Genomic DNA, 27,998 nt, shown 5'->3' on the forward strand with positions numbered 1-27,998 from the left:
ACTAGCACTAGTGATATAGTAGAGAACAGACTGCCTTTTGTGGAACTTGCTGAAATCGCATACAAAATGTATCAGCATTCTAGATTTATATATAACTTTATATATATTATGAGCTTGGAAATGGGAGTTCATCCCTGAAATGGATCCATACTTAGGACTGACAAAAAACAGAGATTGAAAAGTTGAAGCTCAGACTCTGATGACCTCTTCAAGGTAAGAGGGACCCTGAAAGATCACTCTGCCTTTGCTGACAGCATCCAACCTTGTGAGAATCTGATCTTCGGGTTTACAGAATATATTCTCAAGAGAAGATTTATAAAGTAATAAAAGGAATTGGGTAGAATTAAGATACTATGCGATTAAAGCAATAAGAGTTAAGACTTTCACCTTTTTAAACTAGGTATTTTTCTATCTTGCATATAAACCTCAGATAAGAACAGGGTGAAGCCACAGTAGAACAGAAGTCTGAACACAGAAAGGACTTTGGCCTCCGGCCTCTAAGTGGGGTACGAAGGTCCAGGGGAAGGAAGGGTAAGACTTCCAGGTACCATCACAAGTCATGCAGCAAAGCTGTGAACCCTAGCTGCTATGCCATTTTGAATTTTATTTACCTCTCTCTCTCTCGAGACACCCAGTTCAAAAATACAAACCCCTCCCCCCAAAGAGAGAGAGAGAGAAAGAGAGAAGTTTCAGGTCTGAAATATCAAATTTGCATCAGACACTCTTCCTGTTAAACATTGAAGTTGCTGAAGTTGACTCAGAGCTCCTCTCACCAGGCCAGTGCAACCTAATCAGTAAACTTCAAGATCTTCACAACTAATCTCCAAGGCCCCAAAGTTTCAAATAAAACCAAAAGTGAACACAGAAAGTGAACAAGAGAAGTTTTAGAAGCTACTTCCTAATTCTGGGTGGGCAGAAAATTGCCTTTTACTCTAAAGTAACATAGAACACTTTTCTTATCTATCACAGTATGATCTAGGAAATCTGAGGCAAAGGCACCAAACTATTTCCAAATGCAATGACTTGCAAACAGAGGATGACCATGGCTCTGTGTCCCCTGAGATCTACTCAAACATGCCTAGGGAAGGGAGACCAACACAGCACTCAACACACACAACAGTACCTATGTGACATTAGGAACCTTTTATTGAGACAAAGCAAACAGTGGTCTGAAAATACCCCAGCATGAAGGCAGGCTGAGGAAACCAATCTGATTTCTTTTTCCTCTATGGCGGCCCAAATGACGAACTAAAGACACTCCAAGATTACTATTTATACTTAAGGCAATTTAAAAAGCGAGGTCTTAACCAAAAAGCCTGTACCTGGCATTCAAAAAAATACATTTTTTGGATGGACTAAAAGACCTAATTGGCTACGGAAAATCTGTACAGCAGGGACCTGTTTTCAGCAGGTAAGCCTATATACAAGTAAGAATCTCTTACTCTTGTAACATTGTCCTGTTTTAAGAGAAAATGTTTAACGCCCATGCCCTGCAGAGGTCTCTATGACCCCAGAGAAGCACAGACCTATCTCTATTAGAGAACTATTTACACTGCACTATAAATACACATACAACACACATCTGCCCCCTCCTATTTCCCAAATAGGCTGTGAATGCCTTCTGTGAGGGGTTATGGCTCAGTCATTTTTATTATCTACAGTGACAATTAGTAGGCACCCAACATTTTTTTTTTTTTTTTGCATGAATGCTAAATGAAAATGATTTTACAACACCACTACTGGTTACATTTCAAACATTCCCACCATTACCCATCTCCAAAACAAAAACACTAAATTGCTACCAAGTTTACTATGTTTTTCACAATATAGCGCTTCAGGACTTTTTAATGTAAATAAACATTTTTGATTAATTTTCAAAATAATGATACAAATTTAGCACTCTTCTTGGAATGGAAAATTTGCTTGGAGATTACTTCATTCTTTTTCTCTTTTTCAAAAGTGCATCTCGTAGTGCCAGCTGGAACATAAGAAAAAATATTTAAACATGGGAACTCTTGGGTACCCCGTTATACTAATTTGGTTATATGGCAGTGTACCAGACTGAAATCACTAAATCAACAAATCATCCTGAGATAATTGTGTGTCTTCGGTGTGTGATGGATACTATTCCATGAATTCCCAAGCACCATTCTTTGATTCCTCGTAATTTTTTAAGATCCCTAGCTTTTGAATTTTAACAATATAGATATGTGTTTTTATTTGTTTGCTTTGTTAAAAGAATTTTTGGGGGTGGGATTGCCTGACTCTGTATCTAAATGTTCAAATTTCTTGGATTTTATGATTTTTAAATTATTGACTCCTTGCCTTTATTCATATCTGGGTCTTGGTATGTCTTTGTAGATGGGCAGGATAGCTAAGGATAGACAATTAAGGTAGAAAAATTAACAAGTTCATTTTAACCTAATTTGTATGGCTGAGGAGGTATTTCTCAGACTCATCTGTGCCTTATTTTCTCATCTGTAAAATAAAAAATCACAGTACCTGCTCATATTGTTGTATACTGATTAAGTTAGTTAAAAAACGGAAAGCTCTAGAATCATCAAGGCACAGGGTAAGAACTATGTTAGATAATGATGTTATAACCCAAGGTTACATAAGTTTCATTCTGCTCATTAAACTTTGTAATAAAGCACAGACTACTCACTAGTCTCACACATATCTCAGTTCCCTTCTCCCTTCAGCTGCCACCGTTTGAACATAAGGAACCTGTATATTCTCCTTCCTCTTCCTTTATACCTTTCTAAAGGCCTGACTTCAAGATCCTCCTCTCTCTGCCATAAGCTTCACCTTCCTTTTCTAGTCTCACCTTTTTATATATTCTTTTCTTAAAAATTAAGATTTACTTATTTATTTAACAGAGAAAGAGAGTGCACAAGCAGGGGGAATGGCAGGCAGAAGCAGAGGGAGAAGCAGGCTCCCCGAGGAGCAGGGAGCCCAATGCTGGGCTCTGTCCCAGGGCCCTGGGATCATGACCTGAGCCGAAGGCAGATGCTTAACTGACTGAGCCACCCAGGTGCCCCACCTTCTTATATATCCTATGAGTATACTCTAAAAATGTACAGTAAGACCTCATGTACACTTTTAAGCCATGTAAGACCCTTTTATTCAGGACAATAAAATACCACTGAGAGGTAGAAGGGGTATAAAATGTGATGCTCCTTTTCCAGAGGGTGCTTCGGGTGTGTGAGATAATAGAAAATATATACTGGTCTCTAGCCCTGGTTCCTGGCACAGAGCTCCTAAAACTGGTAATTTCCTAAGTGATAAGGGCATCTCCTTTTTTTTTTTTTATTTTTTTTTAAATTTTTTTATTGTTATGTTAATCCCCATACATTACATCATTAGTTTTAGATATAGTGTTCCATGATTTATTGTTTGTGCATAACACCCAGTGCTCCATGCAGAACGAGGGCATCTCCTTTTAATATTTGGCTCTGCCCGGTCCCTGACACAGGGGTCCCAAAACCCTTGTAAATTCCTAAGTGATAAGAGCACTAGGAGCATCTTTTGTACTAATGAGGCAAGTAAGTGGGCTCCTGGAGAGGGGCTGATCCAAGAAAGACCTTGGAATTTTTGGCAGCCCTCACCCCCAACCCACACACTTTTCCAGAGAGGGGAAAGAGGCTGGTAATGGAATTAATAATTGATCATGCCTATGTGATGAAGCCTTCAAAAAACCTCCTTAGTGTGAGGTTCTGACAGCTTGCAGGTTAGCGAACACATCCGCACCGGGAGGGTGATGAATCCCACTTCTGTCCACAGGGACAGAAGCTTCTGCATTCAGGACCCTCCCAGACCTTGCCCTATGTATCTTTTCATCTGGCTGTTCATCTGTATCCTTTATCACATCCTTTAATAAACTGGTAACCTTAAGTAACCATTGCGCTGAGTCCCATAAGCAGCTGTAGCAAATTAATCAAACCTAGGGAGAGGGTCACTGGTCAGAAACATAGGTTATCACCTGGGCTTGCGACTGGTTTCTGAAGTGTGTGTGTGTGTGTGTGTGTGTGTGTGTGTGTGTGTGTGTTTTGGGGGAGGAGGGCTGTGGAAGGTGGCAGGTGCAGTCTCATGGGACTGAGCCCTTAACCTGTGGGATCTGACACTATCTCCAAGAAAACAATGTCAGAATTGAATTGTAGACACCCAGCCAGTATTACAGAAAATTGCTTGTGTAGGGACAAAACCTCCACACACTGGGTGACCGTAAATGTCAGAAGTATAATGTGTGAGTAGCAAAAGAAACACACAAAAGGTAGACTGAAATGGGTTTTTCTATTTTAGGGTCACAGGTCAGTTTGGGGGATGCTCTGAAGTTGTACTGCCCGATCCAGTAGCTACATGTGGCTTTTGGATGTTTGAAAAATGGCTAGTCCAAACTGAGATGTGCCGCAAGTGTAAAACACACACTGGATTTCAATTAGTTCTAAAACAAGAAGGTACAGTATCGGGGCGCCTGGGTGGCTCAGTCGGTTAAGCGGCTGCCTTCGGCTCAGGTCATGATCCTGGGGTCCTGGGATCGAGCCCCATGTCCGGCTCCCTGCTCAGCGGAGAGCCTGCTTCTCCCTCTCCCTCTGCCTGCCACTCTGCCTACTTGTGCTCTGTCAAATAAATAAATAAAATCTTAAAAAAAAAAAAAAAGAAGGTCTGGTATCTCTAATAACTTTTATATTGATTACATATTGAAATGATACTATTTTGGATATATTAGGTTAAATAAGATATATTACTAAAATGAATTTCACCTCTTTCTTTTACTTTTTTATTTTAAAATTATTTATGTGGTTTGTATTGAATTTCTATTGGGGAGTGCTGGTCTAGGGTGAAGAAGAGAATTAAGAGAAAATTAGGAACCTAGAGTCAAGTTTTATAATGGAGAGATCTTGAAGAAAATATAGGGCAAGGATACATAAATAGAAATTCTGATTAATTTCAGGTTCCAAATGGCAAGGAAACTGGAAAACAAGGAAAAGACATTCTTGAACCAACAAGTCCAATGTCCAATGAACTCAACTCTTACTTTTAAGTAAAAAATTCTTTCATCTCATGACTCAAGAGGTGCTGGCCAGGAACAAAGCAAGGCTTCCAAATCATGCCAAAAAAATTTCGCTAAAACAACAGAGGAAGTAGGGAGTGGGGGAACATCCAAGGTCACAAAATCTTCATAATGAAGGAAGGAACAAACCATGGTGCAACTCAGTGGTTACTATTCTTCAACCGTACAATCTTATAAAGGTCTGCTGAAGGATAAGCTAATAGATGAATCAATTCAACTGTGAATTTAAGTTGAATTGGCAAAATTCAGATATTTATATATTAACATTTATTTACTTAGGGAGAGTGAGAGCAGGAGGAAGGGGCAGAGGGAAGAGAGAGAATCCCAAGTAGACTCCCTGCTGAGTGCATGGAGCTCGATCTCACGACCCTGAGATCCAGAGTCAGATGCCTAACTGAAAGCCATCTGGCATCCCAAAATTCAGATATTTAAAATCCGAAATGGCACCTTTCTTTTCACCTCAATTTTAACAACCTCTATTCAAAATGCTGTCACTTTATTATTTACATAATGTTGTTGGACATAGTTTAGAACCAGAAAAATGAAATAAGCAGATAGGTAGGTTTTATTTTTTTATTTTTTAAATATTTATGTATTTGAGAGAGAGAGAGCAAGCGAGCGAGCACAAGCAGGGGGAGCAGCAGAGGGAGAGGGACAAGCAGACTCTCTACTGAGCAGGGAGCCCGAAACGGGGCTCGATCCTAGGACCCCAGGATCATGACCTGGGCCAAAGGCAGATACTTAACCGACTGAGCCACCAAGGCGCCCCAGGTAGGTTTTAAATGGCACTTAACTCAGTTAATGCTGCCTTGGTGCCCCCATAGATGGAACACTGCCCTAGAAATCTGGCCGTTAACATTCCGGCCTGGCAGACTTATCTTGGCTAGCAATTTAGGAACACTGATTTACTCTTGACTTGATTTCCTGGTGATCCTTCAGAATACATTTAGAAATACTCTGGTACATTCCCCGTAGAGAAAGATATGAGAACATGAATTTGTTTTATTATAATAAATTACTAAAATAAGCAAGCCTACTGAGCAGCACCAGACTACACAGCAAAGGCTATAAACAGATAAAATGAAATCCTCAAAACCTGTAAACATAAAAGCTTTGCAAAAGGGCACATAAGGAAGGATCAAAATATTGTATTTCACAGATGGCAATGTCGAGCATGTTCGTATAGGGATGACCTTACAGACCATCTAGCTTACACTCCTTTCGTTATAGAGGAAGAAAATGGACGCCCCTTTGGTCACACAGGTGAATCTCAACCAAGTCAGGTGTAGGATTTACATGTCCTGACCACTTTCTACCTCTCCATGCTCTCCAATACTCCCCATTAATCCTAAGACACTCATAACACAAGGTCCTAAAGGCACAACTGTCTCAAGAGTAAAGAAGTCTTAAAATGACAACAGTATTCAAACCAATCCAGCTTCATTGAACTCACCTGCTTTTCTCGGAAGGAACGCTTGTTTTTTGCCCGGACATTATGGCTATATCGCATCATCATAAAGTTCTTCTGTTTTTTCTTCTCTTTATTTGTGGAACTGGAAAATGGGTTCATTTTGGTTTTCTTCCTCACAAATTCTTTTCGGTCTGTCTTTCCAGCCTAGCACACACACAAAAACACTTCAAGAGTTATCTAATCCACATACGTGTCTCCTCTATGCCAGGCTCTATTCCATCCTCTACTGGATGCCAAGGACAAAAAGATGGATGGAACTCAGTCCTTGCTCCCCAGGAACTCACTCCAGGGGAGAAATGACCATGATATATTGTAATGGAGCAAGGGAAGCTCAGCGGAGGAAAAGAGCGTAATTCAGCCAGTCAGATCAGAGGAGCTTCCTAGAAAGGGAGATGGATGAGCTGTTTTTGGCAGGATGAAGGCACTCATGGTGGGAGAAAGGAGGGGAAGGCTGGAGCATTTCAGGAAGTACAGATAGAATATGAGAAGGTAGAGAAGAACAAACATGGATTTTTAAACTTATCTAAACAGGTTTCAGTACAAATGGAATGCACAGGGTATTGTGGAACCAGTATGGGATGATGCCTAAAACAAATAAAGGTGTAGAAAATAAAGCTGAAAAGGTAGGCGGTTGGAAATGCTGGAGATGTGCAATCACATGCAGCCCACAGCACCTGCCAGAGGCTATTCTTTAATGAGTGTAAACATTTCCCTGCTTTCCTAAGAGCTCGGATAAATGCACTGAGCCTCCCAGATACGAGAACAGGTGCTAGTACCTTTGTGTGTTCTCCATCTTGTTTTGGATGTTGGTTACATGGCTATCTAGTTGTTAAAACTCATCTAACAGAACACCTAATATCTGTGCATTTTATTCTATGGTAATTATACCTTTATTTAAAACATCAAAATAAAAGACTGCCATTCTGTGGCTATTCATTTTATTTCATTTTTCATCTTATTTGCTTTCTGTTTGAAGAACCAGGGAATGGTATGCCTCACTTACCATTGCCGTTGCTAGTCTTGTCTCCTTGTCAGACTTTGGCTTCTTATGAAGGCGTTCAATGTCCCGAAGAGAAAGTAACTCACCCCTGGGGTAAAGAACAAATATAATATGAAACCAGGGTGGAGGTCCTTTCCCTAATACTTTCATCACCACGTGAGCTGACTGAAGAAGCCCCGGTATATGTGTTGTTTTACCTGGGCTCCTCATCACTATCGATTTCAATATATTTCCTCTTTTGGGCTTTCCCTGGGGCAGCGTCGAGTTCTTTCCTCATTTGGGCCATGCGGATTTTCTGGAAGTCTTCCTGAGTTAAAACTCGGCTCGTGCTAATGGCTGCAGCTTTGGCTTTCCGCTCCTCCATGGGCATGCTGTTGAGCTTCTTGGACTTGAAAGTACACAACAGAGGTTAAAGAGCTACTAGCTCAAGTGAAAGCTAACACTATTAGTCCCCCCCACAAGGCCCAGCATGAATTAGGTCTTAATAAACATCAGAGTGATGCACCTGTACAAGGAAATTTCAGGACTTACTATTTCTTGCTGTTCTTCATCAGAAGAGTGGTGCACATCAACCCACTCACCATCGGCATCTGCCTCCTCACTGAGACTGGTACTTTCCCACCCATCTGTGTGAAAAACAAGACACTGTTAGTGCTGTCACTTTGTGTACTCATGGTAAGTTGAAATAAATCAAGCAAAAGTAAGGTAAAAGTCAATGGAGCTCTACGGACTAATACTTGAGCAATATTTATTGTTAAATAAACCACATCAATGGGAAATACGCACGACCATGTATCTACCATGAGCTAAACCTTATAATCACTTTCTTTAACTCTCACGACTCAACAGAAGAGGAAGAGACCCTGTAAGTTAAGATACCTATCCCAAGCCACACTGCTAGAAAATGTGGCCTACGGTGAAATCATAAAAATCATGTCTGATTCTAGAGCCCATGTTCTTTCCACCAAACCATGTCCATCAAAACAGCACCTGGACATTATCTTGGCCACACAGCGAGGGTCTGACAACTTGTGTAAGCATATTTATACATGTTTTTAGAAACTAGTTAGAAACAGTCATTCAGAGAACTGAAGTTGAAGATTCTGGATGTGAAAGAACCTTGCAGATACCTCAACGAAGAGGCATTAGTTCTTAACGGAGTCACCACAATAAGCTTTCGAAATCACAGATACTTGCAATTTTTCAGTTCCCCATAAGAAAGTGTTTCAGCTTTTTTGGTATGGCGTAAACACAACCACTCCTACTGAGGCCTCAACTCTATCTCTAGTCTGGTATCTTGCTATGTTCCACCCTGTATCCTACATTGTAATAGTTTCTTAAATCCTTCAGGGCTTTGCTCATAGTTTGCCTGGAAAATCTCCACTTCTACCATTCCTCGCTTATTATTCAAGATACAGCTCATGGGTCAACATCTCTCTGAGGCCTTTTTTTTTTTTTTTTTTAAAGATTGATTGATTTATTTGAGAGAGTGCAAGCACTCGAGCAGGTGGAGGGACAGAGAGGGAAACAAGGAGACTCCCCACTGATTGGGGAGCCTGAGATCATGACCTGAGCTAAAACCAAGAGTCAGATGCTTAACTCACTAAGACACCCAGGTGCCTCCCTTTGAGGCCTTTTTTGAACCTCTGAGGTAGACCTGACTTCTCTCCTGCCCTTAGGCCCCATTTCAATCATAGATCTTGGTAACACTTTATTGCTGAGCTATTTATAAAAGATCTTCAAGGACAGGCACCATCATTCATCTTTACATTGACAGTGGCTAGCTCACAGGTAATGCTTTAAGAAGTTTTGCTGATATGATGAATTAATTAATATGAAGAGATAGGACTCTAGCAATCAAGGTAATAAAGGCTAACCATGGAAATCAGAATGGAGTTTTCTCAAGCATTCTTCAATAATGTTCAACAAGTGTTCTCCTTCAACAAGGAGTATCCTGGAAGATTGCTCAGGACTAATCCTCATCATTTTTTCTCGACAATGAGCAAAAACTATTATTTTTTCCCAAGTGGCCAGCATGCTCTTGATAAGGGGCAGCTGTCCTGAGGACATGACATCTACACTACACTGCAAGTTCCCTAAGAGCAGGAACCATGCCCATTTTGATCCTCAATGTCTGTAACAATGCTTGGCACATAGTCCTTGCTCAATAAATACCTGTCCAGTGAATGTTCAATCAGCATAAAGATTTCAAGGTCAATACAGTATAGGAGTGATTTTATCTTGAAAAATGGTGAAATGAAAATGAACCTTCATCGTTTTCAGCATCCTCTTCTTTTTCAACTTCTAGAACTTCTGCTCCTGGAATGTAATCTTTAGCATCTAATTCTCCATATTCTTGCACTCTTGCTTCTATGGAGGCCTCTGTAGGCTTACCCTAAAGGAAAGAACACTGTTTTGTTTTGTTTTAAAGATTTACTTATTTGAGAGAGAGAGCGAGAGCGCGTGTGCGCTCGTGCAAGTGGGGGGAGAGGCAGAGGGAGAGAATCTCAAACAGACTCCTTGCTGAGCATGGAGCCCCACACAGGGCTCGGGCTCATGACCCTGAGATCACGACCTGAGCCAAAATAAAGAGTTGGACGCTTAACCAACTGAGCCACCCAGGCGCCTCCCCCAACCCCCAACACTGTTTTTAGTAAGGTTCTTAGACTACATTATTCATGAAAAGGATGAGGTCTTGAGGCACCTGGGTAGCTCAATCAGTTAAGCATCCCACTCTTGATCTCAGCTCAGTATTGATCTTAGGGTTGTGAGTTCAAGCCTCATATGTGAGTTTAAGCCTCAGAAAAAAAAAAAAAAGGATTCTCTAAGATTATGAATGTAGAAGAGAGAATCATGAACAATGGAAGTAATCAAAGGACAAAAACAATCCACTTATGCCTTGGGTCAAAGTAAATCCCTCAGCCAGAATTCTGCCTATTTTTTTGCTCTCCTCTGATCTGGATCAGGAAACTGGTAGTTAATAGAGAACTGTTCCAATTCTCAAGTCTTGCAATCATCACCTCTTTCTGTTACATACACACATTTCTCTTCCTTCCCAATTCCAAAGAGGTGCTATCTGGCTGGGGAACAGCCTGTTCGATACTGGCATCAGTTACTGACTGATCTCCGGAATTCCAATCTGTTAACGATGTCAAAAGCTTTCAGGATGAAACAGCCTGACAGGTCTATAAGACTCAGTCAGCATCAAAGAGCATGTGCCAACTACAAAATAGTTAAGGCAATGGTATTCAATTCAACTGTATTCTGAGAATAAAATTGCCAATACTCATAGTGGAAGCTTCATAAACACCAAAACTCATACTGTAGGAAGTTATTCTCACCTTCTGAGACTGTAACCTTTGGATCAACATATGCATGTTTCACCTACCCGGAATTTCTTCTGCAACATCTTAGGATTCAGTGTTCGGAAGAGCTGAATCAAAGTTCTAGCAGACATCATCACATCTGTAAAATAATATCTTTAATTAGGAACTCCAGAGCAAAGAGTCTATTGAGAAAAGAGTCACTTGATATTCTTTGATCTACAGAGAATAACATGCATCTTACTCTTATCTCTGTGTGTTTTATACTGAGCCAGGTCTTGGAGAAGTTCTTCAGTCATGGCTAGAGGACATCGAGCTGTTATCTCTTTTATAGCATTGATTCTAGAAAAGGAAAATGAATTTAAAAAGCCCAAACAGCAATCTCAGATGGTTCAATCCAGGGAGGTTTCCTAAAAAGACTAAATCAAAAGGTATATAAATTGGGGACTTCCAGGGTCAATAGTCCTTTAAAAACATATCCACTGCCTCCAGGTATGTTCTACATACCCTACTGTCATGACCTCCCCAGAGTTCTTGTCGGTGACAAAATTGTTGGCCACAGTCATGAGCACTGATTGAATGATCTGAATTGGGAATAAAAGAAAAGAGATGAGTGCTGATAAAATGCCTCTACCTACTCGAACATGCGAGGATGAAGGGACAATAGACTATTCATAGTAAAACAGCCTTGCATCTTCAACATGGGAGTTGGAAGGAATCAAGACTGAGGAAGACCGATAAAAATACTTCGGGTTTCGGTCTTCCTGGCTATCCTTAGATTAAATTTTGCTCTCTTTTAGTATTATTTTTCAATATGGATTTAAAAAATTGCTTTGACTCAGGACCATCCAATGATTTTATTCTATTTTATTTATTTTTAAGTAGGCTCTACACCCAGCATGGAGCCCAACACAGGGCTTGAACTCATGACCCTGAGATCAAGACCTGAGCTGAGATCAAGAGTTGGACGTTTAACCAACTGAGCCATCCAGGTGCCCCTCCAATGCTATTTTAATCAAATAAAGGAATTAGCGTTGAAAAATAATCACTATAAAAATTTACTGATATATTTTTTTAATTTACTGATATTCTTGTCTTCTCTGACAAAAGATTTAGCAATTAAAGTCAGAATTCTCAACAACTTATCTAAAACAAACTTTACTTTTCTACAGTAATTTTTTTTTTTTCCTCCAGTTTCTATAAACGTGTGTGTCTATCTCCTTAAGAGTTAGTGTCTTGGGGCGCCTGGGTGGCTCAGTCGTTAAGCGTCTGCCTTCGGCTCAGGTCATGATCCCAGGGTCCTGGGATCGAGCCCCGCATTGGGCTCCCTGCTCAGCAGGGAGCCTGCTTCTTCTTCTCCCTCTGTCTACCACTCTGCCTACTTGAGCTCTCTGTCAAATAAATAAAATCTTTAAAAAAATAAAAATTAAAAAAAAAGAGTTAGTGTCTCTTCTTCTCATTTTGAAGAAAAGGGGGGCAGGGGGCAGTCATCCCTGTGGGAAAAGCTACCATGATATATTTAATAGTGGCACTGCTATGCAGACAGAGGTAAGGTTTAAGAGTTCTCACCTCTGGGGGTACTAAGTGATGAGATGCTTGGGCAGCAAACAGAAGGATCTTTGTTACTTCTAAAAATGTAAGAGATCAGAAAGATCATAGTCAGCTTACTGTTCTATCTCTCAGGACTATAGCAAACATGGCAAGCACGTTCTCACCTTACATGCCACTGCTACCTTACATACTATTCCAGCTGGAACACCCAACCCCCGGATCCCTGGCTCACTCCCTCACTTCCCTCAGGTCCCTGCTCAGCTGCTGCCTTTTCCAAATGTCTTTCCTGACATAACCTAAACTGGAACCTGCCCCAGCACTCTTTGTTCTTTATTCTTCCTTTTTCCTCAAAATACTTATCTTCACCTGGACACTGTATACACAGCACTCTCTGGATCTCCCTCCAGAATGTAAGCTCTATGAAGGTGAGGACATTCTTTATGTTCTCTGTGGAATTCTTAGCGACTAACTCAGTGTCCAGCTTAGAAATCACTAAGTAAGTGAATAACTACAAACAAATATATACACATGCTCTCCCTTCAAAGGGGCAGTGTATATTAGGAACAAGACCTCTGGCAGAAGAAAGAAGTGAGGTGAATCCTAATTTGCCATTTATTTGCCAAGTGACCCTGGTCTTTTTACTTCTACACCTCCCAGGACTGAAGTGAAGATCTGATGAGATGATGTAGTAAAGCATTTAGCAGCACAGCACTTGGCTCATGTTAGATGTTCAACAAATGCTGGCTTCCTTCCTATCTTGGTTCAAGTTCAAAGGCAAAAGCAACCATCTCTTCTTTCCTGCTCTTATGTTGTTTTTAACTAAGAATACACATGAAGACAATGATAACAGTAAGATAAAATTCTGATATCTATTACAGTTACAGTAGGTCAGACTTCATTTTTAGAACTTTCTACCTGTTTACAGTACTACAAAAAGACTTGCTTTGAGAATCCAGTCTTTTTTCTTCCAAAAATAACTATTTCTTAAAGTTGATAAGCAGAACATTTAACCCATGGCAGACTGGGGGAAAGAAAACATAAGGGTTTCTCTCCCCTTTTCTGAAACAGAACACACTTTACTCCTAACTCTTGCCTTTAATAATTCCAGAACAAAAGGCATGGGTGGTTATTCTAACCCAAGGTCACCGAAGGAACATGGCAAGTGGGAAGCTTACCTCTTTGGTGGGGCTGCAGAAACCTTTGCACAAATGGATAGAAGTTAAAGAGAAAAAGCTGTGGAAAGAAGAATGCACAGATTTTAATATTTATGTAACTGAAGCTATAGAGTTTTATTTCTCCCTAACACAATTTTATCACAGGCTCACCTAACTAGGGATCATCTTTTACTTTTGTTTTTTCTCAACAAGCATTCATGATTCAGTGTGCTATATTACCCAAGGAAAGGAGGCTATACTGCTGCCATCCTCATTATGTCAAGGAAGAAGAAAGTACATGCAGAATAAACCAGGGGGAAAAAAAGGCAACCAAAATGTAACATTCTTCTACTTTTAAAATCGGTGTGGCTGCAGAACTTTTTTAAGTCTTCAAAGATAAACAGGATTATAGGAAGGAATAGCAATGATATTAAGGCTCCAAAGCAAAGGATAAAATAGTAACTCAAACCTGAATAACATCTGGTATAATTTAATCACCAAAACCCCCACAGTTCTCATTTTATTACTGGATACCAGTCCAATCACACTGGAGGAAGCTCTGTATTAGCTCGACATTACTCTGAGCACTCTAGAGTCTACCTAAATAAAGGTGACAGGGTCTAGTTATTAAAGCAACTGTATTTTTTTTTAAATTGTAGTTGACATACAGTATTATATTAGTTTCAGGTGTCCAGCATAGTGATTTGACATTACTATACATGACAAAATGTTCACCAAAGCAGCTGTAATCTTTAACTACACAAGGAGAGAAACTTTGGAAATGGATTGGTCTTTCTCAAAGTTCACCATGTCAGAATAAATTAATTTTTTCTATTTAGCCACAAAGCAAAACCAGGACCAGGACCAGACAAGTAATACGGAAGATTTAGGTTCAGTACAAAGATGGATGCTCAACTGTAGTCAGTTATGAAACTCTAGTATCATTTCTATCAAACCACGCTTAAATTACACATCACTTCTGCTTTCCTATCAAGCTCAAATTTGGGCCTGACATGAAATTTCTGCGCAAATGTAACATAAATTCATCTGGTAATCCTGCTGTAGGACTACAGCCCGTGGAGAAAAGGCATTTTATTCATTAAGATGTTAAGTTTTTCTTAGAGAAAGGGAACAAGTGCTTTCATTATTCACACGTACTTTCATTTTTAACTGAATATTTGTTGACACTGCTAGATTTTCAGTAAACAAGACTATTTTACTTTTTTTCTTTAAATAAACTTTTTGAAGGGGGCACCTGGCTGGCTCAGTTGGAAAAGTGTGCAACTCTTGATCTCAGGGTCACGAGTTCAAGCCCCGTGTTGGGTGTGATTACATAAAAATAAATAAATAAAACTTTAAAAAATAAACTTTTCGAAGTAAGCAACACATTCAATGATGTACAGAACAGCAAGTCTCAAGAGCGAAATGATAGGGAACAACCTCAACGCCATTGCTTCATGGCCTAACTTTTTGGAAATCTCATTTTCTACAACGGTAGTTAGTCTATTTAGTATGTGTTAAGTTTCCATATGTACGCACTTTACAGATATACATATATATGTATATAAAATACCACCAAGGAGCTCCTACAATTTAATTCAATATGAAATAAATGACCAGAGAATTCAGGTTTGCAAACACTGACAATCTCCTACCAGGGTGGTCTGGAAGCCAGGAAAGCTATAAAGGGATAAACAAACTGCAAAATGTAGTTATAGTCAATAAAAATACACAGGTTATGTTGACTCAGAAAAACATATATGTAAAACAAAGTAGAAAAACAGAACACAAAATAGTCTGTACACAAACTCAATATATGTATAATTTAACATCCATACTTACTGATAAGAAAACAAAGTGATAAAAATTGCTGTTTTGGGAGTGAAAGATTTTATTCTTCTATAAATTGTATGGGTTTAAATGGGTTTTGAGGGATAAAATTAAGCCACTGTTCTACCTTAGTGGCTTTCCTTTTACCAAGAATAATTCTATTTCTAATATTCACCGAAATGAGAAACATAATGTAATTCAAACCTCGTGAATTCCCACCAATCTGGAGATGAGGTTCATGAGCATCATTTTCACCTCAAACCTCTCTGTAGAGCTCTCTAGCTGCTTTAGTAGTTTTTCTGCAAAATCTGAAAAGAGAAGATCAGAGAAGTACACTGTGAGTCCATGGTCTGTACACCACTATCTAACAGGTGTAGAGAAAGGCAGTTGTTAGATCAGTGACTGTGGTACAGCTGTACCTGAAATCTCTGCTGGTTAAGGATCCCCAAGATTTTTATTTATTTTTTTAAAGATTTTATTTATTTATTTATGAGAGAGAGGGAGAATGGCGGGGGGGGGGGGGGGAGATGGAGAAGCTGAGCAGAGAGCCCAAAGTGGGACTCGATCCCAGGACCCTGGGATCATGACCTGAGCCGAAGGCAGATGCTTAACCAACTGAGCCACCCAGGCACCCCGGATCCCCAAGATTTTTATGACTGACTGTTTGATAGGAGCTCCACTTAACAGTTCTTGGAACCTTGCTTTCCAAAGTATGGTCCACAGACCACCAGCAGCTGGTCCACCTGGTAGCTTGTTAGAAATATAGAATCTCGGGCCCCACCCTAGACCTACTAAATCAGAATCTGCACCGACAAAAGATTATCAATTTTTCATTTAGTCAAGCACAATGTCCTACCACTACTGTTTGTTAATGACATAAAGTAAAGAACTCTTCCACATTTTTCTTATTTTGCTGTGGACTGGGAATTACAACTTTAGAACATAATTCCCCAGGCTACAACCAACTAGTAACAACAATTACTGATTGTCTATTAAGTGCCAGGGATCTTACATTCCCTGGTAACAGGCAGAGGTAAGGCCAAAAAGGAACCTGGGAAGTTATAATTATAATACCTTGGGGATCATGAATCAAATGAATAGCTGAAAAGTTAAAGACCTCTGGTTTTTTCTTCTTTTTTTGTTTCTGAAATAAAACGAGAGGAAAATCATTTACATTACACCACACTATTGTGGGAGAGAAACCTGTAACAAATTTGTTTCAAAAGCCTTTCTTTCAACTAGAACTAAAGGTGGTTTTTGTCTTTTTACATTAAACCTTGGGAATGTTCCAGCAAATAGCACCTGTGAGACTTCAAAGAATTTAGAAATATAAACATTAAAAGACACAGAAGGGCCAAATTAATGAGTTTTCAGACTAACCATTATAAAATATAAAATGTATTTCATTGGTACACTCTTCTGAGAAGATAAATCTAGCAAAAATACCCTAGTATGAGCCATCTTGATCAGAACAAGTGAAAAGTGAGTTTAATCAAATTTAATCAAGTCACAGATTTTGCTAGAGCTGAAAACATTTTGTCATCTAAAAAACCAGTACTTAAAAATTCATCACACATTTCTAAGTTTCCCAAAAAATGCCAATTCTTTATTTCAAATACTTAAAAGCGTTTCCTAAAAACCCCATATTCTATAGTCTAATGATTCCTACCTCATTTGCCAGGTACAAGTCTCACCTTGAGCACTTTCATAGCCTTTTCCAACCTCTTCTTGTGTTTGGAACTTTTCTTCCCTGTGGCATATTGCACTAGAAGATCTCTTGCTGTTGGTCCTTCATCCTGAAGAAGAAACTACTTTGTAAACAAGGAAAATCTGCATAGAAGCAAACAGTAAGGCTTTCAAAGTCTTCTTTGCATTTGTACTCTGCAACCGCTATCAAAAAGGAGCATGACTTAAAATTCAATAAAAAATATTTGCCTATGTGTACAAACAGGTACATACCTGGAGCACTGATTTTTGTTTTTATATTTTGCTTTTAATTTTTATCAAAGTATAAAATACAACGTTGTTTTTATTTGAAAAAAGAAACTGGAAACACTATCACTAGGAAAATGATTAAGCTATAATACATTCACATTCTGAAATATGTGGAGGTTAAAAGAATGAGGTAGATCTGTATGTACTAAATGCATTGGTATATCCATATATACAACACAAAGAAAGCAGGTTGCAAAATAATATACATATCATTTATATATATTTCAAAGATCTAATATACGCATAACATATACACATCCACACATAAACACATGGGAAAGCAAATGGTTATCTGTGAAGATGGAACAGGGAAGTAGAAATAAGACAGGATCAAGAACTTTTATCTATAGTACCTGTAATTTTTTTATAATAAGAATATATTATTCACACATTATTTAATAACAAAATGAATTAAAAGATCTTATTATTCTTATATTCTTGTTACCACAATGCTAATATGAGAAAGAATATTTTTTCTTAGAATTTTTTTGATTTTACTAAAAAGTATTTTTTAATAAAGAAAATTTCATGACATCATAAATCTTCATTTAGCCTTTTTAAAAGAGGTCACAATATTCTTCCTCTCCTTCCCTAAACACTCTATGATATTGACATCGTCTCAAAAAATATACTGGCGGCAATTTTCACTCTAAGTTTATATAATGAGTTCAAGGCATAGCTTTAGAACTAAGAACAAGGCTAAATGAATTTAACTTTTATTAGTCCTTTAAAACCAATCTTAGTGAACATAAGTGACAAATTCTAAATAGAATAAAATCTCAGCATGCAGAACACAATAAAGGATAAAGATAACATGTAAGTGTCTTTCTAACTTGAGCAGTCATGCATTTTACAATCTGTACTGAGAGCAATAAAGAAATCTGACAGACTACTGTAAAGTTCAGAAGCATCTATGGTTGAACATATAACCTCAGATTCTGAGTCGCTGTCCTGTTTCTCCTCTTCATCTTTCCCAAGGAAAAATGTCAAAGCAGCAACTAATATCTAAAGACCAATCAGAACAAGTCAATTACTCACTCCAGCTTATAACAAAGAATAAATACTTTTGTTTACGCATTATTCATGCACAGAACTAGGATCTGAAGGAACAAGATCAGACTGATGGGATTTGGGTCCATTTTTCTCAATCAAAACATAATGTTGTTACACCACTGTTTGTCCTAAAAGTATATATAATTTTAAAAAATTATCTTTAGATTAAAACAGCCAGGTTCTACATAGTTATCTTTTAAGCAGACTACCAGGAATTTCTATATCCCTGCCTCTGCCCCAGAAAGTGACATTTTTGTCTTTGACTTTCTAACAGAAAGTCAGACATGTTCTTAAATTTCTTTCAGCTGTGCTTGGGCCCAATAAAAGAAGAGTCAAGAATTACAGGGGAAAACAAACACTAAGGCTATCATTTACTACAAAGCATTTAAAAAACTCGTAACTTTGTTTGCCTCCTCTAAAGCACAGATGAACCAGGGAAGCAGCCTAAACACAAAGAGAGCACTACTAAACATGAACTGCACGCCCATACAGCACCTCTTCCTCACATGCCCATCTCCTCGGTACTCACAGTGCCTCCACACAGCCCTACAGACACTCACCTTGGTGACCTTAGAGAAACATGCAGTTGTGATCACATTGACAGTTTTGGCATCATTCCTGGAGTAAGACAAATGAGTGTTTTCAAAGTAAATCTTCATTCTCTTGCATTTCATAGCATTGACAATGGCACAAAATAAACAATATATATTTCTGACAGGTTAGACTCCATAGTTTAAAAAGTTGTGGGTTGCAATAAATAATCATGGGTTGCCAAACGAAAAAAAAAATCATGGATTGCTAAATTGTCAACCCCAGTGAACATTTAATTAAACTTTAGCCCAGTCTTATGTCAGAAAATTATGCAGCCATTTAATATGGATTTTTTTGAAGAATTTTTAATGACACAGGAACATACTCAAGAGAAACAAAATGAATAAAAATTTAATAGTACTGCAAAATTCCAACCATATTTAAAAATTCATGTTAAAGGGGGCATCTGGGTGGCTCAGTTGGCTAAGTAGCTAGCTCTTATTTCAGCTCAGGTCATGATCTCAGGGTCCTGGGATCTAGCCCTGAGTGGAGCTTCGCACTAAGCGGGAGTCTGCTTGAGGATTTCTCTCCCTCTCCCTCTGCCCCTTCCCCTGCTGTGTGTGCACACGCTCTCTCTCTCTATATATAAAAAATGAATAAATCTTTTTTTTTTTTAAAGATTTTATTCATTTATTTGACAGAGAGAGACACAGCGAGAGAGGGAACACAAGCAGGGGGAATGGGAGAGGGAGAAGCAGGCTTCCCGCGGAGGAGAGAGCCCGATGCGGGGCTCGATCCCAGGACCCTGGGACCATGACCTGAGCCAAAGGCAGACACTTAACGACTGAGCCACCCAGGTGCCCCAAAAAATGAATAAATCTTAAAAAAATTCACGTTAAAGAAAAAACAGGAGAAAATATCATAAACTATTAACAGTGGATCACCTCTGGGTGGTGAAACTATCAAAAAAATTTTAAACAACCTTTCTAGCTCCTGATTTTTTGTTGCAATGAATATTACTTTTATAGCGAAAAAAGACATGAATTGGGAACAATGTACCAACAAACCAAAGTTTACAGAGCCTGATACTTTATATACATGGGATAAACTGACTTGGAAATCCTCAGAGTGACAGAGCAGGAAGAGCACAGATTTCAGAGTCTGACATCTGGGTTTGAATTTCAGCTCTGCCCTTGACTAGCTACTAAGCTTACACTCCATGAACTTTAGTTTTGTTACCTATAAAATGGGGATAATTCCAGATAAGCTGCATTATGTTGTTTTAAAGGTTGAAAGAAATAATATGAGGTGTAGGTGGCTCAAGAAACGGTTGCCAATGTTATTAGTTATTTGGATTGCTATTTCTAAAAATTTCCAACTTAATCTATGACAGCGGTATATTTAAGAGCTCAAGATCAAGAAAAATATTTGTGTATGTACTCTGTAGTAATTATAAATGAGAGTCTCCTTCTCAAGAGACAAATACATACCAGATGTTTCTTCTGTAGAGTTCAATCATCACATCCAAAGATATCTTGGCTGCAGTTGCATTGCTGTCTCTTAACATGGTGTACATGAAATTCTGCAACACCTTAAGAAAAAGAAAAGAAAGAAGACTTAATATAATACACTGCTGGTACATAATGCAAACATGAGAAACAAAAGGGTACTTACTATATTCACTTTATTGTTCTTGTGTTTTGCATTTATATTCTTGATATCAGTGACAATATGTGTGTATAAAGTCTAAGGAAAGGAAACAAAAACATATATTAACTAACATTTCTAACTTTGCTCAGTTTGGAGAAAAGTACAAATGCATGGGAGAGTTTAATTTTACGTACTTTTCATTGTATAAGACACCATAAACAAAACAAAAAGCAGCAGCTAAAATGCAAAAGGAAAGTTGTCCTAAAAAGGTTAAACAAGGAGTTACCATATAACCCAACAATTCCAAGAAAAATGAGAACATATTTCCACATAAATATTCACAGCAGCATTATCCATAATAGCCAAAAAGTGGAAACAACCTAACTGTCCATTGATGAAAAGACAAACAAAAGGTGGTATACCCATACAACGGAATATTACTTGGCAACAAAAAGGAATGAAGTACTGAGACATTCAACAACATAGATGAACTATGAAAGCAGTATGCTAAGTGAAAGAAGCCAGACACAACTACTACGCGTGTTGGGTGATTCCATTTATATGAAATACCCGGCAAGGCAAATCTATAGAGACCAAAAGTAGATTGGTGGTTACCTAGGCCTGAGCGAGATGGGGAAATGGGGAGCGAATGTTAATGGGAATGGGGTTTCTTTTTGAGGGGGATAAAAATGCTCCAAAATTGTTTGTAGTGATGGTTGCAAACCCTGTGAATATACTAAAAACCACTGAACTGTACACTTTCAAAAGATGAATTGTATGTGAATTATATCACAATAAAGTTATTTTTAAAAAGGAAAATTGCTCCATTTACTTGGCCCCTAACTACCATGGTGCCCAAAATATACTCCCATAGACAACTTTTATCTCACAATTAGACCAAGAAGTACAATTGCTAAAATCAAACGGTGGCAGTCTCTTAACACTCAGAAAAAAAAATTTTGAAGTTAATAAATGTAAACTTAAATTTTTCTTTCTTAAATTTCTTTCACAAATCTTCAGCTCTGGTCTTACTTATACAAGCAAACACAAAGTCACAGGGAAATATTAATAACAAAAAAAGTGTTTTGGGAGATAGGGTGGGGGCTGTTATAGCTAGGAGTGTCCAGTCCATGCTCTGATTTAGCTCGTCAGTATAGTACAGTTGAAAAAGGCATGGGTTCTGGAGCCATACTGCCTGCCTGGGTTTATATTCCTGCCTCCCCACTAACATGGCCCATGATTCTGGGCATCTTACTCTACCTCTTTGTGCCTCAGCCTTTTCATTTGTAAAATAATGGTAATAATAAACCCAATCTCATTTTGTGAGTAAACAAATAAATATGTAAGAAGCTCTAAATGGTACCTGGCAAAAAGTAAGTACTCAATAAATGTTATCTATTAGCACCATATTGTATGCACACAAACGTTGATTTTCTTCCTATTAAAATTATTCTTAACCGTATCCAATAACGCGAAGTATCAAGAATTCAATCTACAAGTTTAACATCACTGCAAGGAAAAATGAAATATAAGGGGGGGAAAGCAATTTTGCTCTTTACCTTTCGCAGAAGCTTATCATGGCAACGCAGAAGTTCAAAGAAGAGTTCTAGCAAACTTGATGGGTTGATGAGATTCTTATTTCTCAGCAAGATCAAAGCTTTGCAAAATGTCTAAGGAAGGAAGAAAATATACTACATGATAATGATGAAATTAAGATGAGAAAAGGGAGAATGTACACCCCAAAAGAGCATGCTGTCTTCTACTAATTAGGCACTATTCTGGGCATTAGAACAGAACAGTCAGTCTCTGCCCTCATGGACCTGCCACTGGGAGTGGGGCAGGAGAGCGGATAGAGGAGCAAGGAAGCACATAAACAGGTGTATCTCAATAATATGTGTCATGAAGAAAGTAAAACAGGATAATATAATTGATACACAGTGACTGAGGGAGGGCTACTTTACACATGGAGTTGAAGGAATGTCAAGATATAACAAACCCGGGGCCCCTGGGTGGCTTAGTCAGTTAGGCATCTGCCTTCGGCTCAAGTGATGATCTCAGGGTCCTGGGATCGAGCCCCGAATCAACTGAATCAAGCTCCCTGCTCAGCAGGGAGTCTGCTTTTCCCTCTCCCTCTGATCCTCCTCCCTGCTTGTGCCCCGCTGCCCCCCCGACCCGGTCTCAAAAAAAAAAAAAAAAAGATACGACAAACCCCTAGTGATCAATGAATGAACAAAGATAAGAAAGGTGGGGTAACAAGAAGAGAATAAACTGGAATCATCGATCTGAATTTGTGACCTTACAAGGCATTCCTTGGAAGTACTGTTAGTACCAAGAATCAGCCAACAGCACTCGTAGCACTCTGCTTACACCAACTTTCATGAGTAGCCTTATCGCCCAAGGTTTGGCTTCTACTACCGTCCTCCATTAATGGAACAAGTAATCCTTGGAGAATAGTTGATTCCAAGTCTTGGGGCAGGAAAAGCAGTAAAAAAGGTTTTGGAATTATTTCTGCCAGAATATAAGGATGCTTTCAAAAATATCAGGGGCTTTGCCGAAAGGACTGAAAAGCTCCCACTGGCTAGGTGATAACAATTTGAACAAAAAATGATGAATAATGCTTAAAAAAAGAAATGAATACAAAGGACATAAAAAGCCGGACGCGCCTGGGCGGCTCAGCCATTAAGAGTCTGCCTGGAGTCTAGTTCAGTCACACAGAAGCCCTGGAGCACAAACTGCAACACGAAGTTGGACCTACACCGAGGGAAGAGGCTGGGCTTTTGTACCTCTGGTTTAGTCAGGTACCACCTGTAGGCTGAGAGGGCGACCTCCCACGTGCTAGGGCTGTCATCTAGCTGGAGACAAGGCACTGGAAAAAGGATAGCTGGGGGCCAATAACAGCCAACATTCACCACAGGTGAGGGAAATGGGAGCACGAGGCTGGTAAAGGGGCTCTCAGCCAGGACCGAACATCAACCACTAAAGTGACAATATTTAAATGCTCAAACTGGCCAGTTAACGAATAAATTTATTAAATTAAGCATTACAGGAGTGTTCCTAATCAATTCTGGTTTGGCACTGCCCAATTTGAACTGAATTTTACTCCAACTCTTAAAATTTAAAAATAAAGGAATAAATAAAGCATTGTAAAAACTGTAAATTATAATTAGGGTTCTTAATGCATAAGAGATTTGAATGACTAGGGATGCCTGGGTGGCTCAGTCAGTTAAGCGTCTGCCTTCAGCTCAGGTCATGATCCCAGGGTCCTGGGATCGAGTCCGCCATCGGGATCCGTGCTCGGCAAGGAGTCTGCTTCTCCCTCTGCCTCTGCTGCTCCCCCTGCTTGTACTCTCTCTCTCTGACAAATAAATTAAAAAAAAATCTTAAAAAAAAAAAAGAGAGATTTGAAAGACTAGAAGAAATCATGTATTTAGAAGAGCATCCTGGCAGGGTTAGCATGCTAGAAGAACAGAAAGATCAGAGAGAGAGGGGGATGTAGCAGAAAAGGAGATGAGGTCAAAAGTACTGGTGGGGGCGCCTGGCTGGCTTAGTCAGTAGAGCATGCAACTCTTTTTCGTATTTTTTTTTATGATGTTAGTCACAGTTAGTACAGTACATCATTAGTTTTTGATGTAGTGTTCCATGATTCATTGTTTGCATATAACACCCAGTGCTCCATGCAGAACATGCCCTCTTTAATACCCATCACCAGGCTAACCCATCCTCCCACTCCTCCCCTCTAGAACCCTCAGTTTGTTTTTCAGAGTCCATAGTCTCTCATGGTTCGTCTCCCCCTCCAATTTCCCCCCCTTCATTCTTCCCCTCCTGCTATCTTCTTCTTCTTTTTTTTTTTTTTTTAACATATAATGTATTATTTGCTTCAGAGGTACAGATCTGTGATTCAACAGTCTTGCACACTTCACAGGAGCATGCAACTCTTGATCTCAGGGTTGTGAGTTTGGACCCCACATTGGGTGTAAAGGTTACTTAAAAATAAAATCTTAAAAAAAAAAAACAGGGGCGCCTGGGTGGCTCAGTCGTTAAGCGTCTGCCTTCGGCTCAGGTCATGATCCCAGGGTCCTGGGATCGAGCCCCGCATCAGGCTCCCTGCTCCGTGGGAAGCCTGCTTCTCCCTTTCCCACTCCCCCTGCTTGTGCTCTCTCTCGCGCTGTGTCTCTCTCTGTCAAATAAATAAATAAAATCTTAAAAAAAAAAAAAAAAAAAAAATTAAAAAAAAAACAAAAACAAAAAAAAACAACTGTCCCCCCCGCAAAAAACCCAAAACATTGGAAAGCAGATCACGTAGGGACTTACAGGCCATGTAAGTATTGTAGAGTTTTACTCTAAGTATAAATGAGGAGCCACAGAAAGATTTTAAGGAACAGGTGACACATTCTGATTTACATTTTAAGAAGACGTTTAGCTGAGGCTGTTCTCATTTAAACACATATTATTTGCACACATAAACACAGCACAATATATCAATCCAAATACTGGACCTACCATTCGAAGATCTGGATCCAAGACAGTGTGATTGTAGGAGAGAAGATCTTTCAGCTCTTGAGGAAAATTACTTAAATGTTCTGGATAGCAGTGACCAATCTGTAACAAAGCAAAGGTTCTTCTGAAGTTTCTCTTTCTCTCCTATAATTCATATGCACATATTTATGATGCTCTGCAAAAGGAGAGTAAAAGGCTGTTTCATAGAAGTAGATGGTTTCAAATCATTTCTTTTTATTCTACATGCTATTTTTCTGACCTCTTTCATATTTCTTCTAACCTTAGTGAAATATGTGTGACATGAGTTAGAATCTGCTCTTATGAATTTGATAAAAAACCAAACAGCCTGAAAGTTTTGCTTTGGTGGGTTCTGCGCAATACTCCAGCAAAATCTTCTAATTCAGCTTAGGGAGAAAATAAAATTTGCAAAAAAGGAAGCTTAAAAAGTTTCCATTCTTGAATGGAATAAGGTTGGATAGTACTAGAAAAATATTCTGCAAACTGTATAAAACAACTGGTCTTTGTTTTACTCAGAAATCATCTTACCTGTGCCATAAACATCACCAGCTCTGCCAGTTCTTTGCTAGGTTTGTTTGGTTGTAATTTGAAAATCTCCACATTGGATTTGTAGTGATTATACTGCTGTAGAAACTGTAGGAAAATAAAATTTAAGTTGTCACCTTCTATTATATGACTTTCTCAGTAAAGAATGAGAAATTACTTAGTAGACATCTCTGATAGTGGCACGGACAAACAGATATGGTAAAAGTGTGTAGAAATATCTTTTCCTTACCTGCATTCTTCAAAATAAGTTTTGAAAAATGTGAGCACATCATAGGTAATCTAAAGACCCTTTCCTTTATCATTAGAAATGTAGGTGATGTGGTGTAAAGCACATTAAAGCAAGCGTCAAAAACTCAGATTCAATATATAGAGCAGTCATAGCAGCAGAAAAATATAGGTCAGAAAAAGGAAATTATGTCGCAACTATGTAAAACTCTCCAGTCAAAATTCCCCTCTTCCTTTAAATAATGATTAAGATTTTATCCTGGAGTTCTAGATAGGATGTGTCAACAGCCAAAAGCAATACACAGAAATAATGATAATAGCTTCCACTTATTCAGCACTTGCTGTATACCAAAGTCATTATGTACATTATCTCATTTAATTATATTTAATTCTAACAACCACCCAACAGTCTAATGTTGGAACTCACCAGGCCTCAGTTCCATGCCCTACATCTACTCTCCAGCCCTAGACCATAACTTTAAATTGTGTGTGTATGAGAGAGACACTATGAGAATGAGTATTTCTTTTTTTTAAAGATTTATTTATTTTTAGAAAGAGACAGCGCGTGCGTCCGTGCACGCGCTCATGAGTGGGGGGGAGGGGCAGAGGGAGAGAATCCTCAGGCAGACTCCCTGCTGAGAGGGGAGCCCATGACTGGGCTCCATCCCAGGACCCTGAGGTCATGACCTGAGCCAAAATCAAGTCAGTTGCTTAACTGAGCCACCCAGGCACCCTAAGAATGAGTATTTCTTTGTATTAGCAGCCCTAACGGGGCCAGTTCACCCCAAATTCATTATCTCCAATTGCCTGACATGTGTTTAGATACCTAAAAGACATCTTAAACCTAGCATGATAAAAAAAACATAACTTTTGATTTCCCCCAACAAAACTCTTAGGCCTCCAGCTTTCTCCAAGACCAGGAGTCAAGAAAAAGACCTACAGCCCCTACATGCTTCAGATAAGTTCCTGCTCTTTTGACTCCACGCCACCATTGACAGGAGTGAGGAGGGGGCCCCAGAACTCCGTGTGCTCCTGGCAATATCCTTATCTCACTTCTTTCCCCCTCCTATCCATGGCCCAGCCACCACTATCTGCCTTGAGAACCTAAGAACTGGTATCATTACGCCCCTTATGTTCATCAGTCACGACAAATGTCCAGGACTCCCAGGTCATCCCTCATTCCCCTCTAAGCCCCAGACCAGCGGAATTAAGAACTCTTGGGCGGGGCCAGGCCATAATATTTTTTAAAGTACCCTAGCCATTCCGATACTCTGGAAAACTGTTTCTCTCCTGACACACTGCTGCCCCGTTTTCTTCCGCTCAGGAAGTGTCCTCTTTCTTCCTCGGTGCTACTTCCAGAAAACTGGCATCCCTCCAGATTGGTACCCTTTCCTGCTCCTTAACTGTCCCCACTGCCGGCTTTGAATCTTATGTCTGGAGGTCCATTTCCGGCTCTCGGAAACAGACGTCGATGGAAGGCATTCTAACATACGACTCATCAAGTGTTACCGACTTATTCAACTTAGGGGTTTCTGAAAGCAAAAGGCTGAAAAATCTGCATGGAAGTTGGAGGCTGGGGGGGGCATTTGTCCCTCCACCTCTATGAGGTCGGAAGATAAACGTTTAGAAAATCCAAACGGGCAGCAAATTTCCATGCGGCGGGGAACGAAACCAGAGGCATGTCCCTTCCTCAACCTCGTCTCTCCTCCCGAGGGCTCCCTGAACCTAACCGGAGAACTTGGGGCGAGCCAGGACCCCAGTTCCATTCCACACCTTCCCCTATGTCTCAACCAGTCGCGCCCCGGCCTCTAGCGGCGCTACGCCGCACTCCCACCTCCTCGACGTAGGCTGGCGGATCCCGCTTGATCAGATTCTGTAACTGCGGCAGGTTGCTGGGCAGCTTGTTATTGTTTCTGTTAGACATGCTGGCTGCTGACTGGCTCCGCAGGGAACAGTTTTAAGAAACCCCACACCGCCGGCAACCACCAACCGTGTCGGCTAGGTGTGGGAATCGTGCTTCCGAGAATGACCGGAAACAGCACATGGGACTCTCGGCAGGCGGCACCATCTTGGCTCTTAA

The 27,998-nt window shown here is 39.6% G+C and overlaps 1 protein-coding gene across 2 annotated transcripts; it reads right to left on the minus strand.

The window, feature by feature from the left end:
• Window positions 1-1,625: 1,625 nt before the first annotated feature.
• On the minus strand, window positions 1,626-27,986 carry SDAD1 (SDA1 domain containing 1). Of its 2 annotated transcripts, XM_032400561.1 has the most exons (22): window positions 27,753-27,986; window positions 25,676-25,780; window positions 25,133-25,231; window positions 22,192-22,302; window positions 20,657-20,728; window positions 20,473-20,573; window positions 19,012-19,069; window positions 18,329-18,403; window positions 17,098-17,199; window positions 16,478-16,547; window positions 15,608-15,711; window positions 13,595-13,652; window positions 12,438-12,496; window positions 11,376-11,452; window positions 11,113-11,210; window positions 10,934-11,010; window positions 9,814-9,940; window positions 8,077-8,171; window positions 7,743-7,933; window positions 7,549-7,633; window positions 6,528-6,689; window positions 1,626-1,978 (listed from the first exon to the last, which is right to left on the minus strand). In XM_032400561.1, the coding sequence occupies exons 1-22, from the start codon at window positions 27,840-27,842 to the stop codon at window positions 1,931-1,933; spliced, it is 2,064 nt and encodes a 687-aa protein (XP_032256452.1). In that variant the 5' UTR covers window positions 27,843-27,986; the 3' UTR covers window positions 1,626-1,930. The 2 variants fall into 2 exon arrangements, with proteins under 2 accessions (XP_032256452.1, XP_032256453.1); XM_032400562.1 differs by lacking the exon at window positions 27,753-27,986 and having other exon boundaries at window positions 25,133-25,304; window positions 25,676-25,765.
• Between the last annotated feature and the right edge of the window lie 12 nt (window positions 27,987-27,998).

This window comes from Phoca vitulina, unplaced genomic scaffold, assembly GCF_004348235.1.
Source record: "Phoca vitulina isolate PV1807 unplaced genomic scaffold, GSC_HSeal_1.0 scaffold3, whole genome shotgun sequence".
Lineage (NCBI taxonomy): Eukaryota > Metazoa > Chordata > Mammalia > Carnivora > Phocidae > Phoca > Phoca vitulina.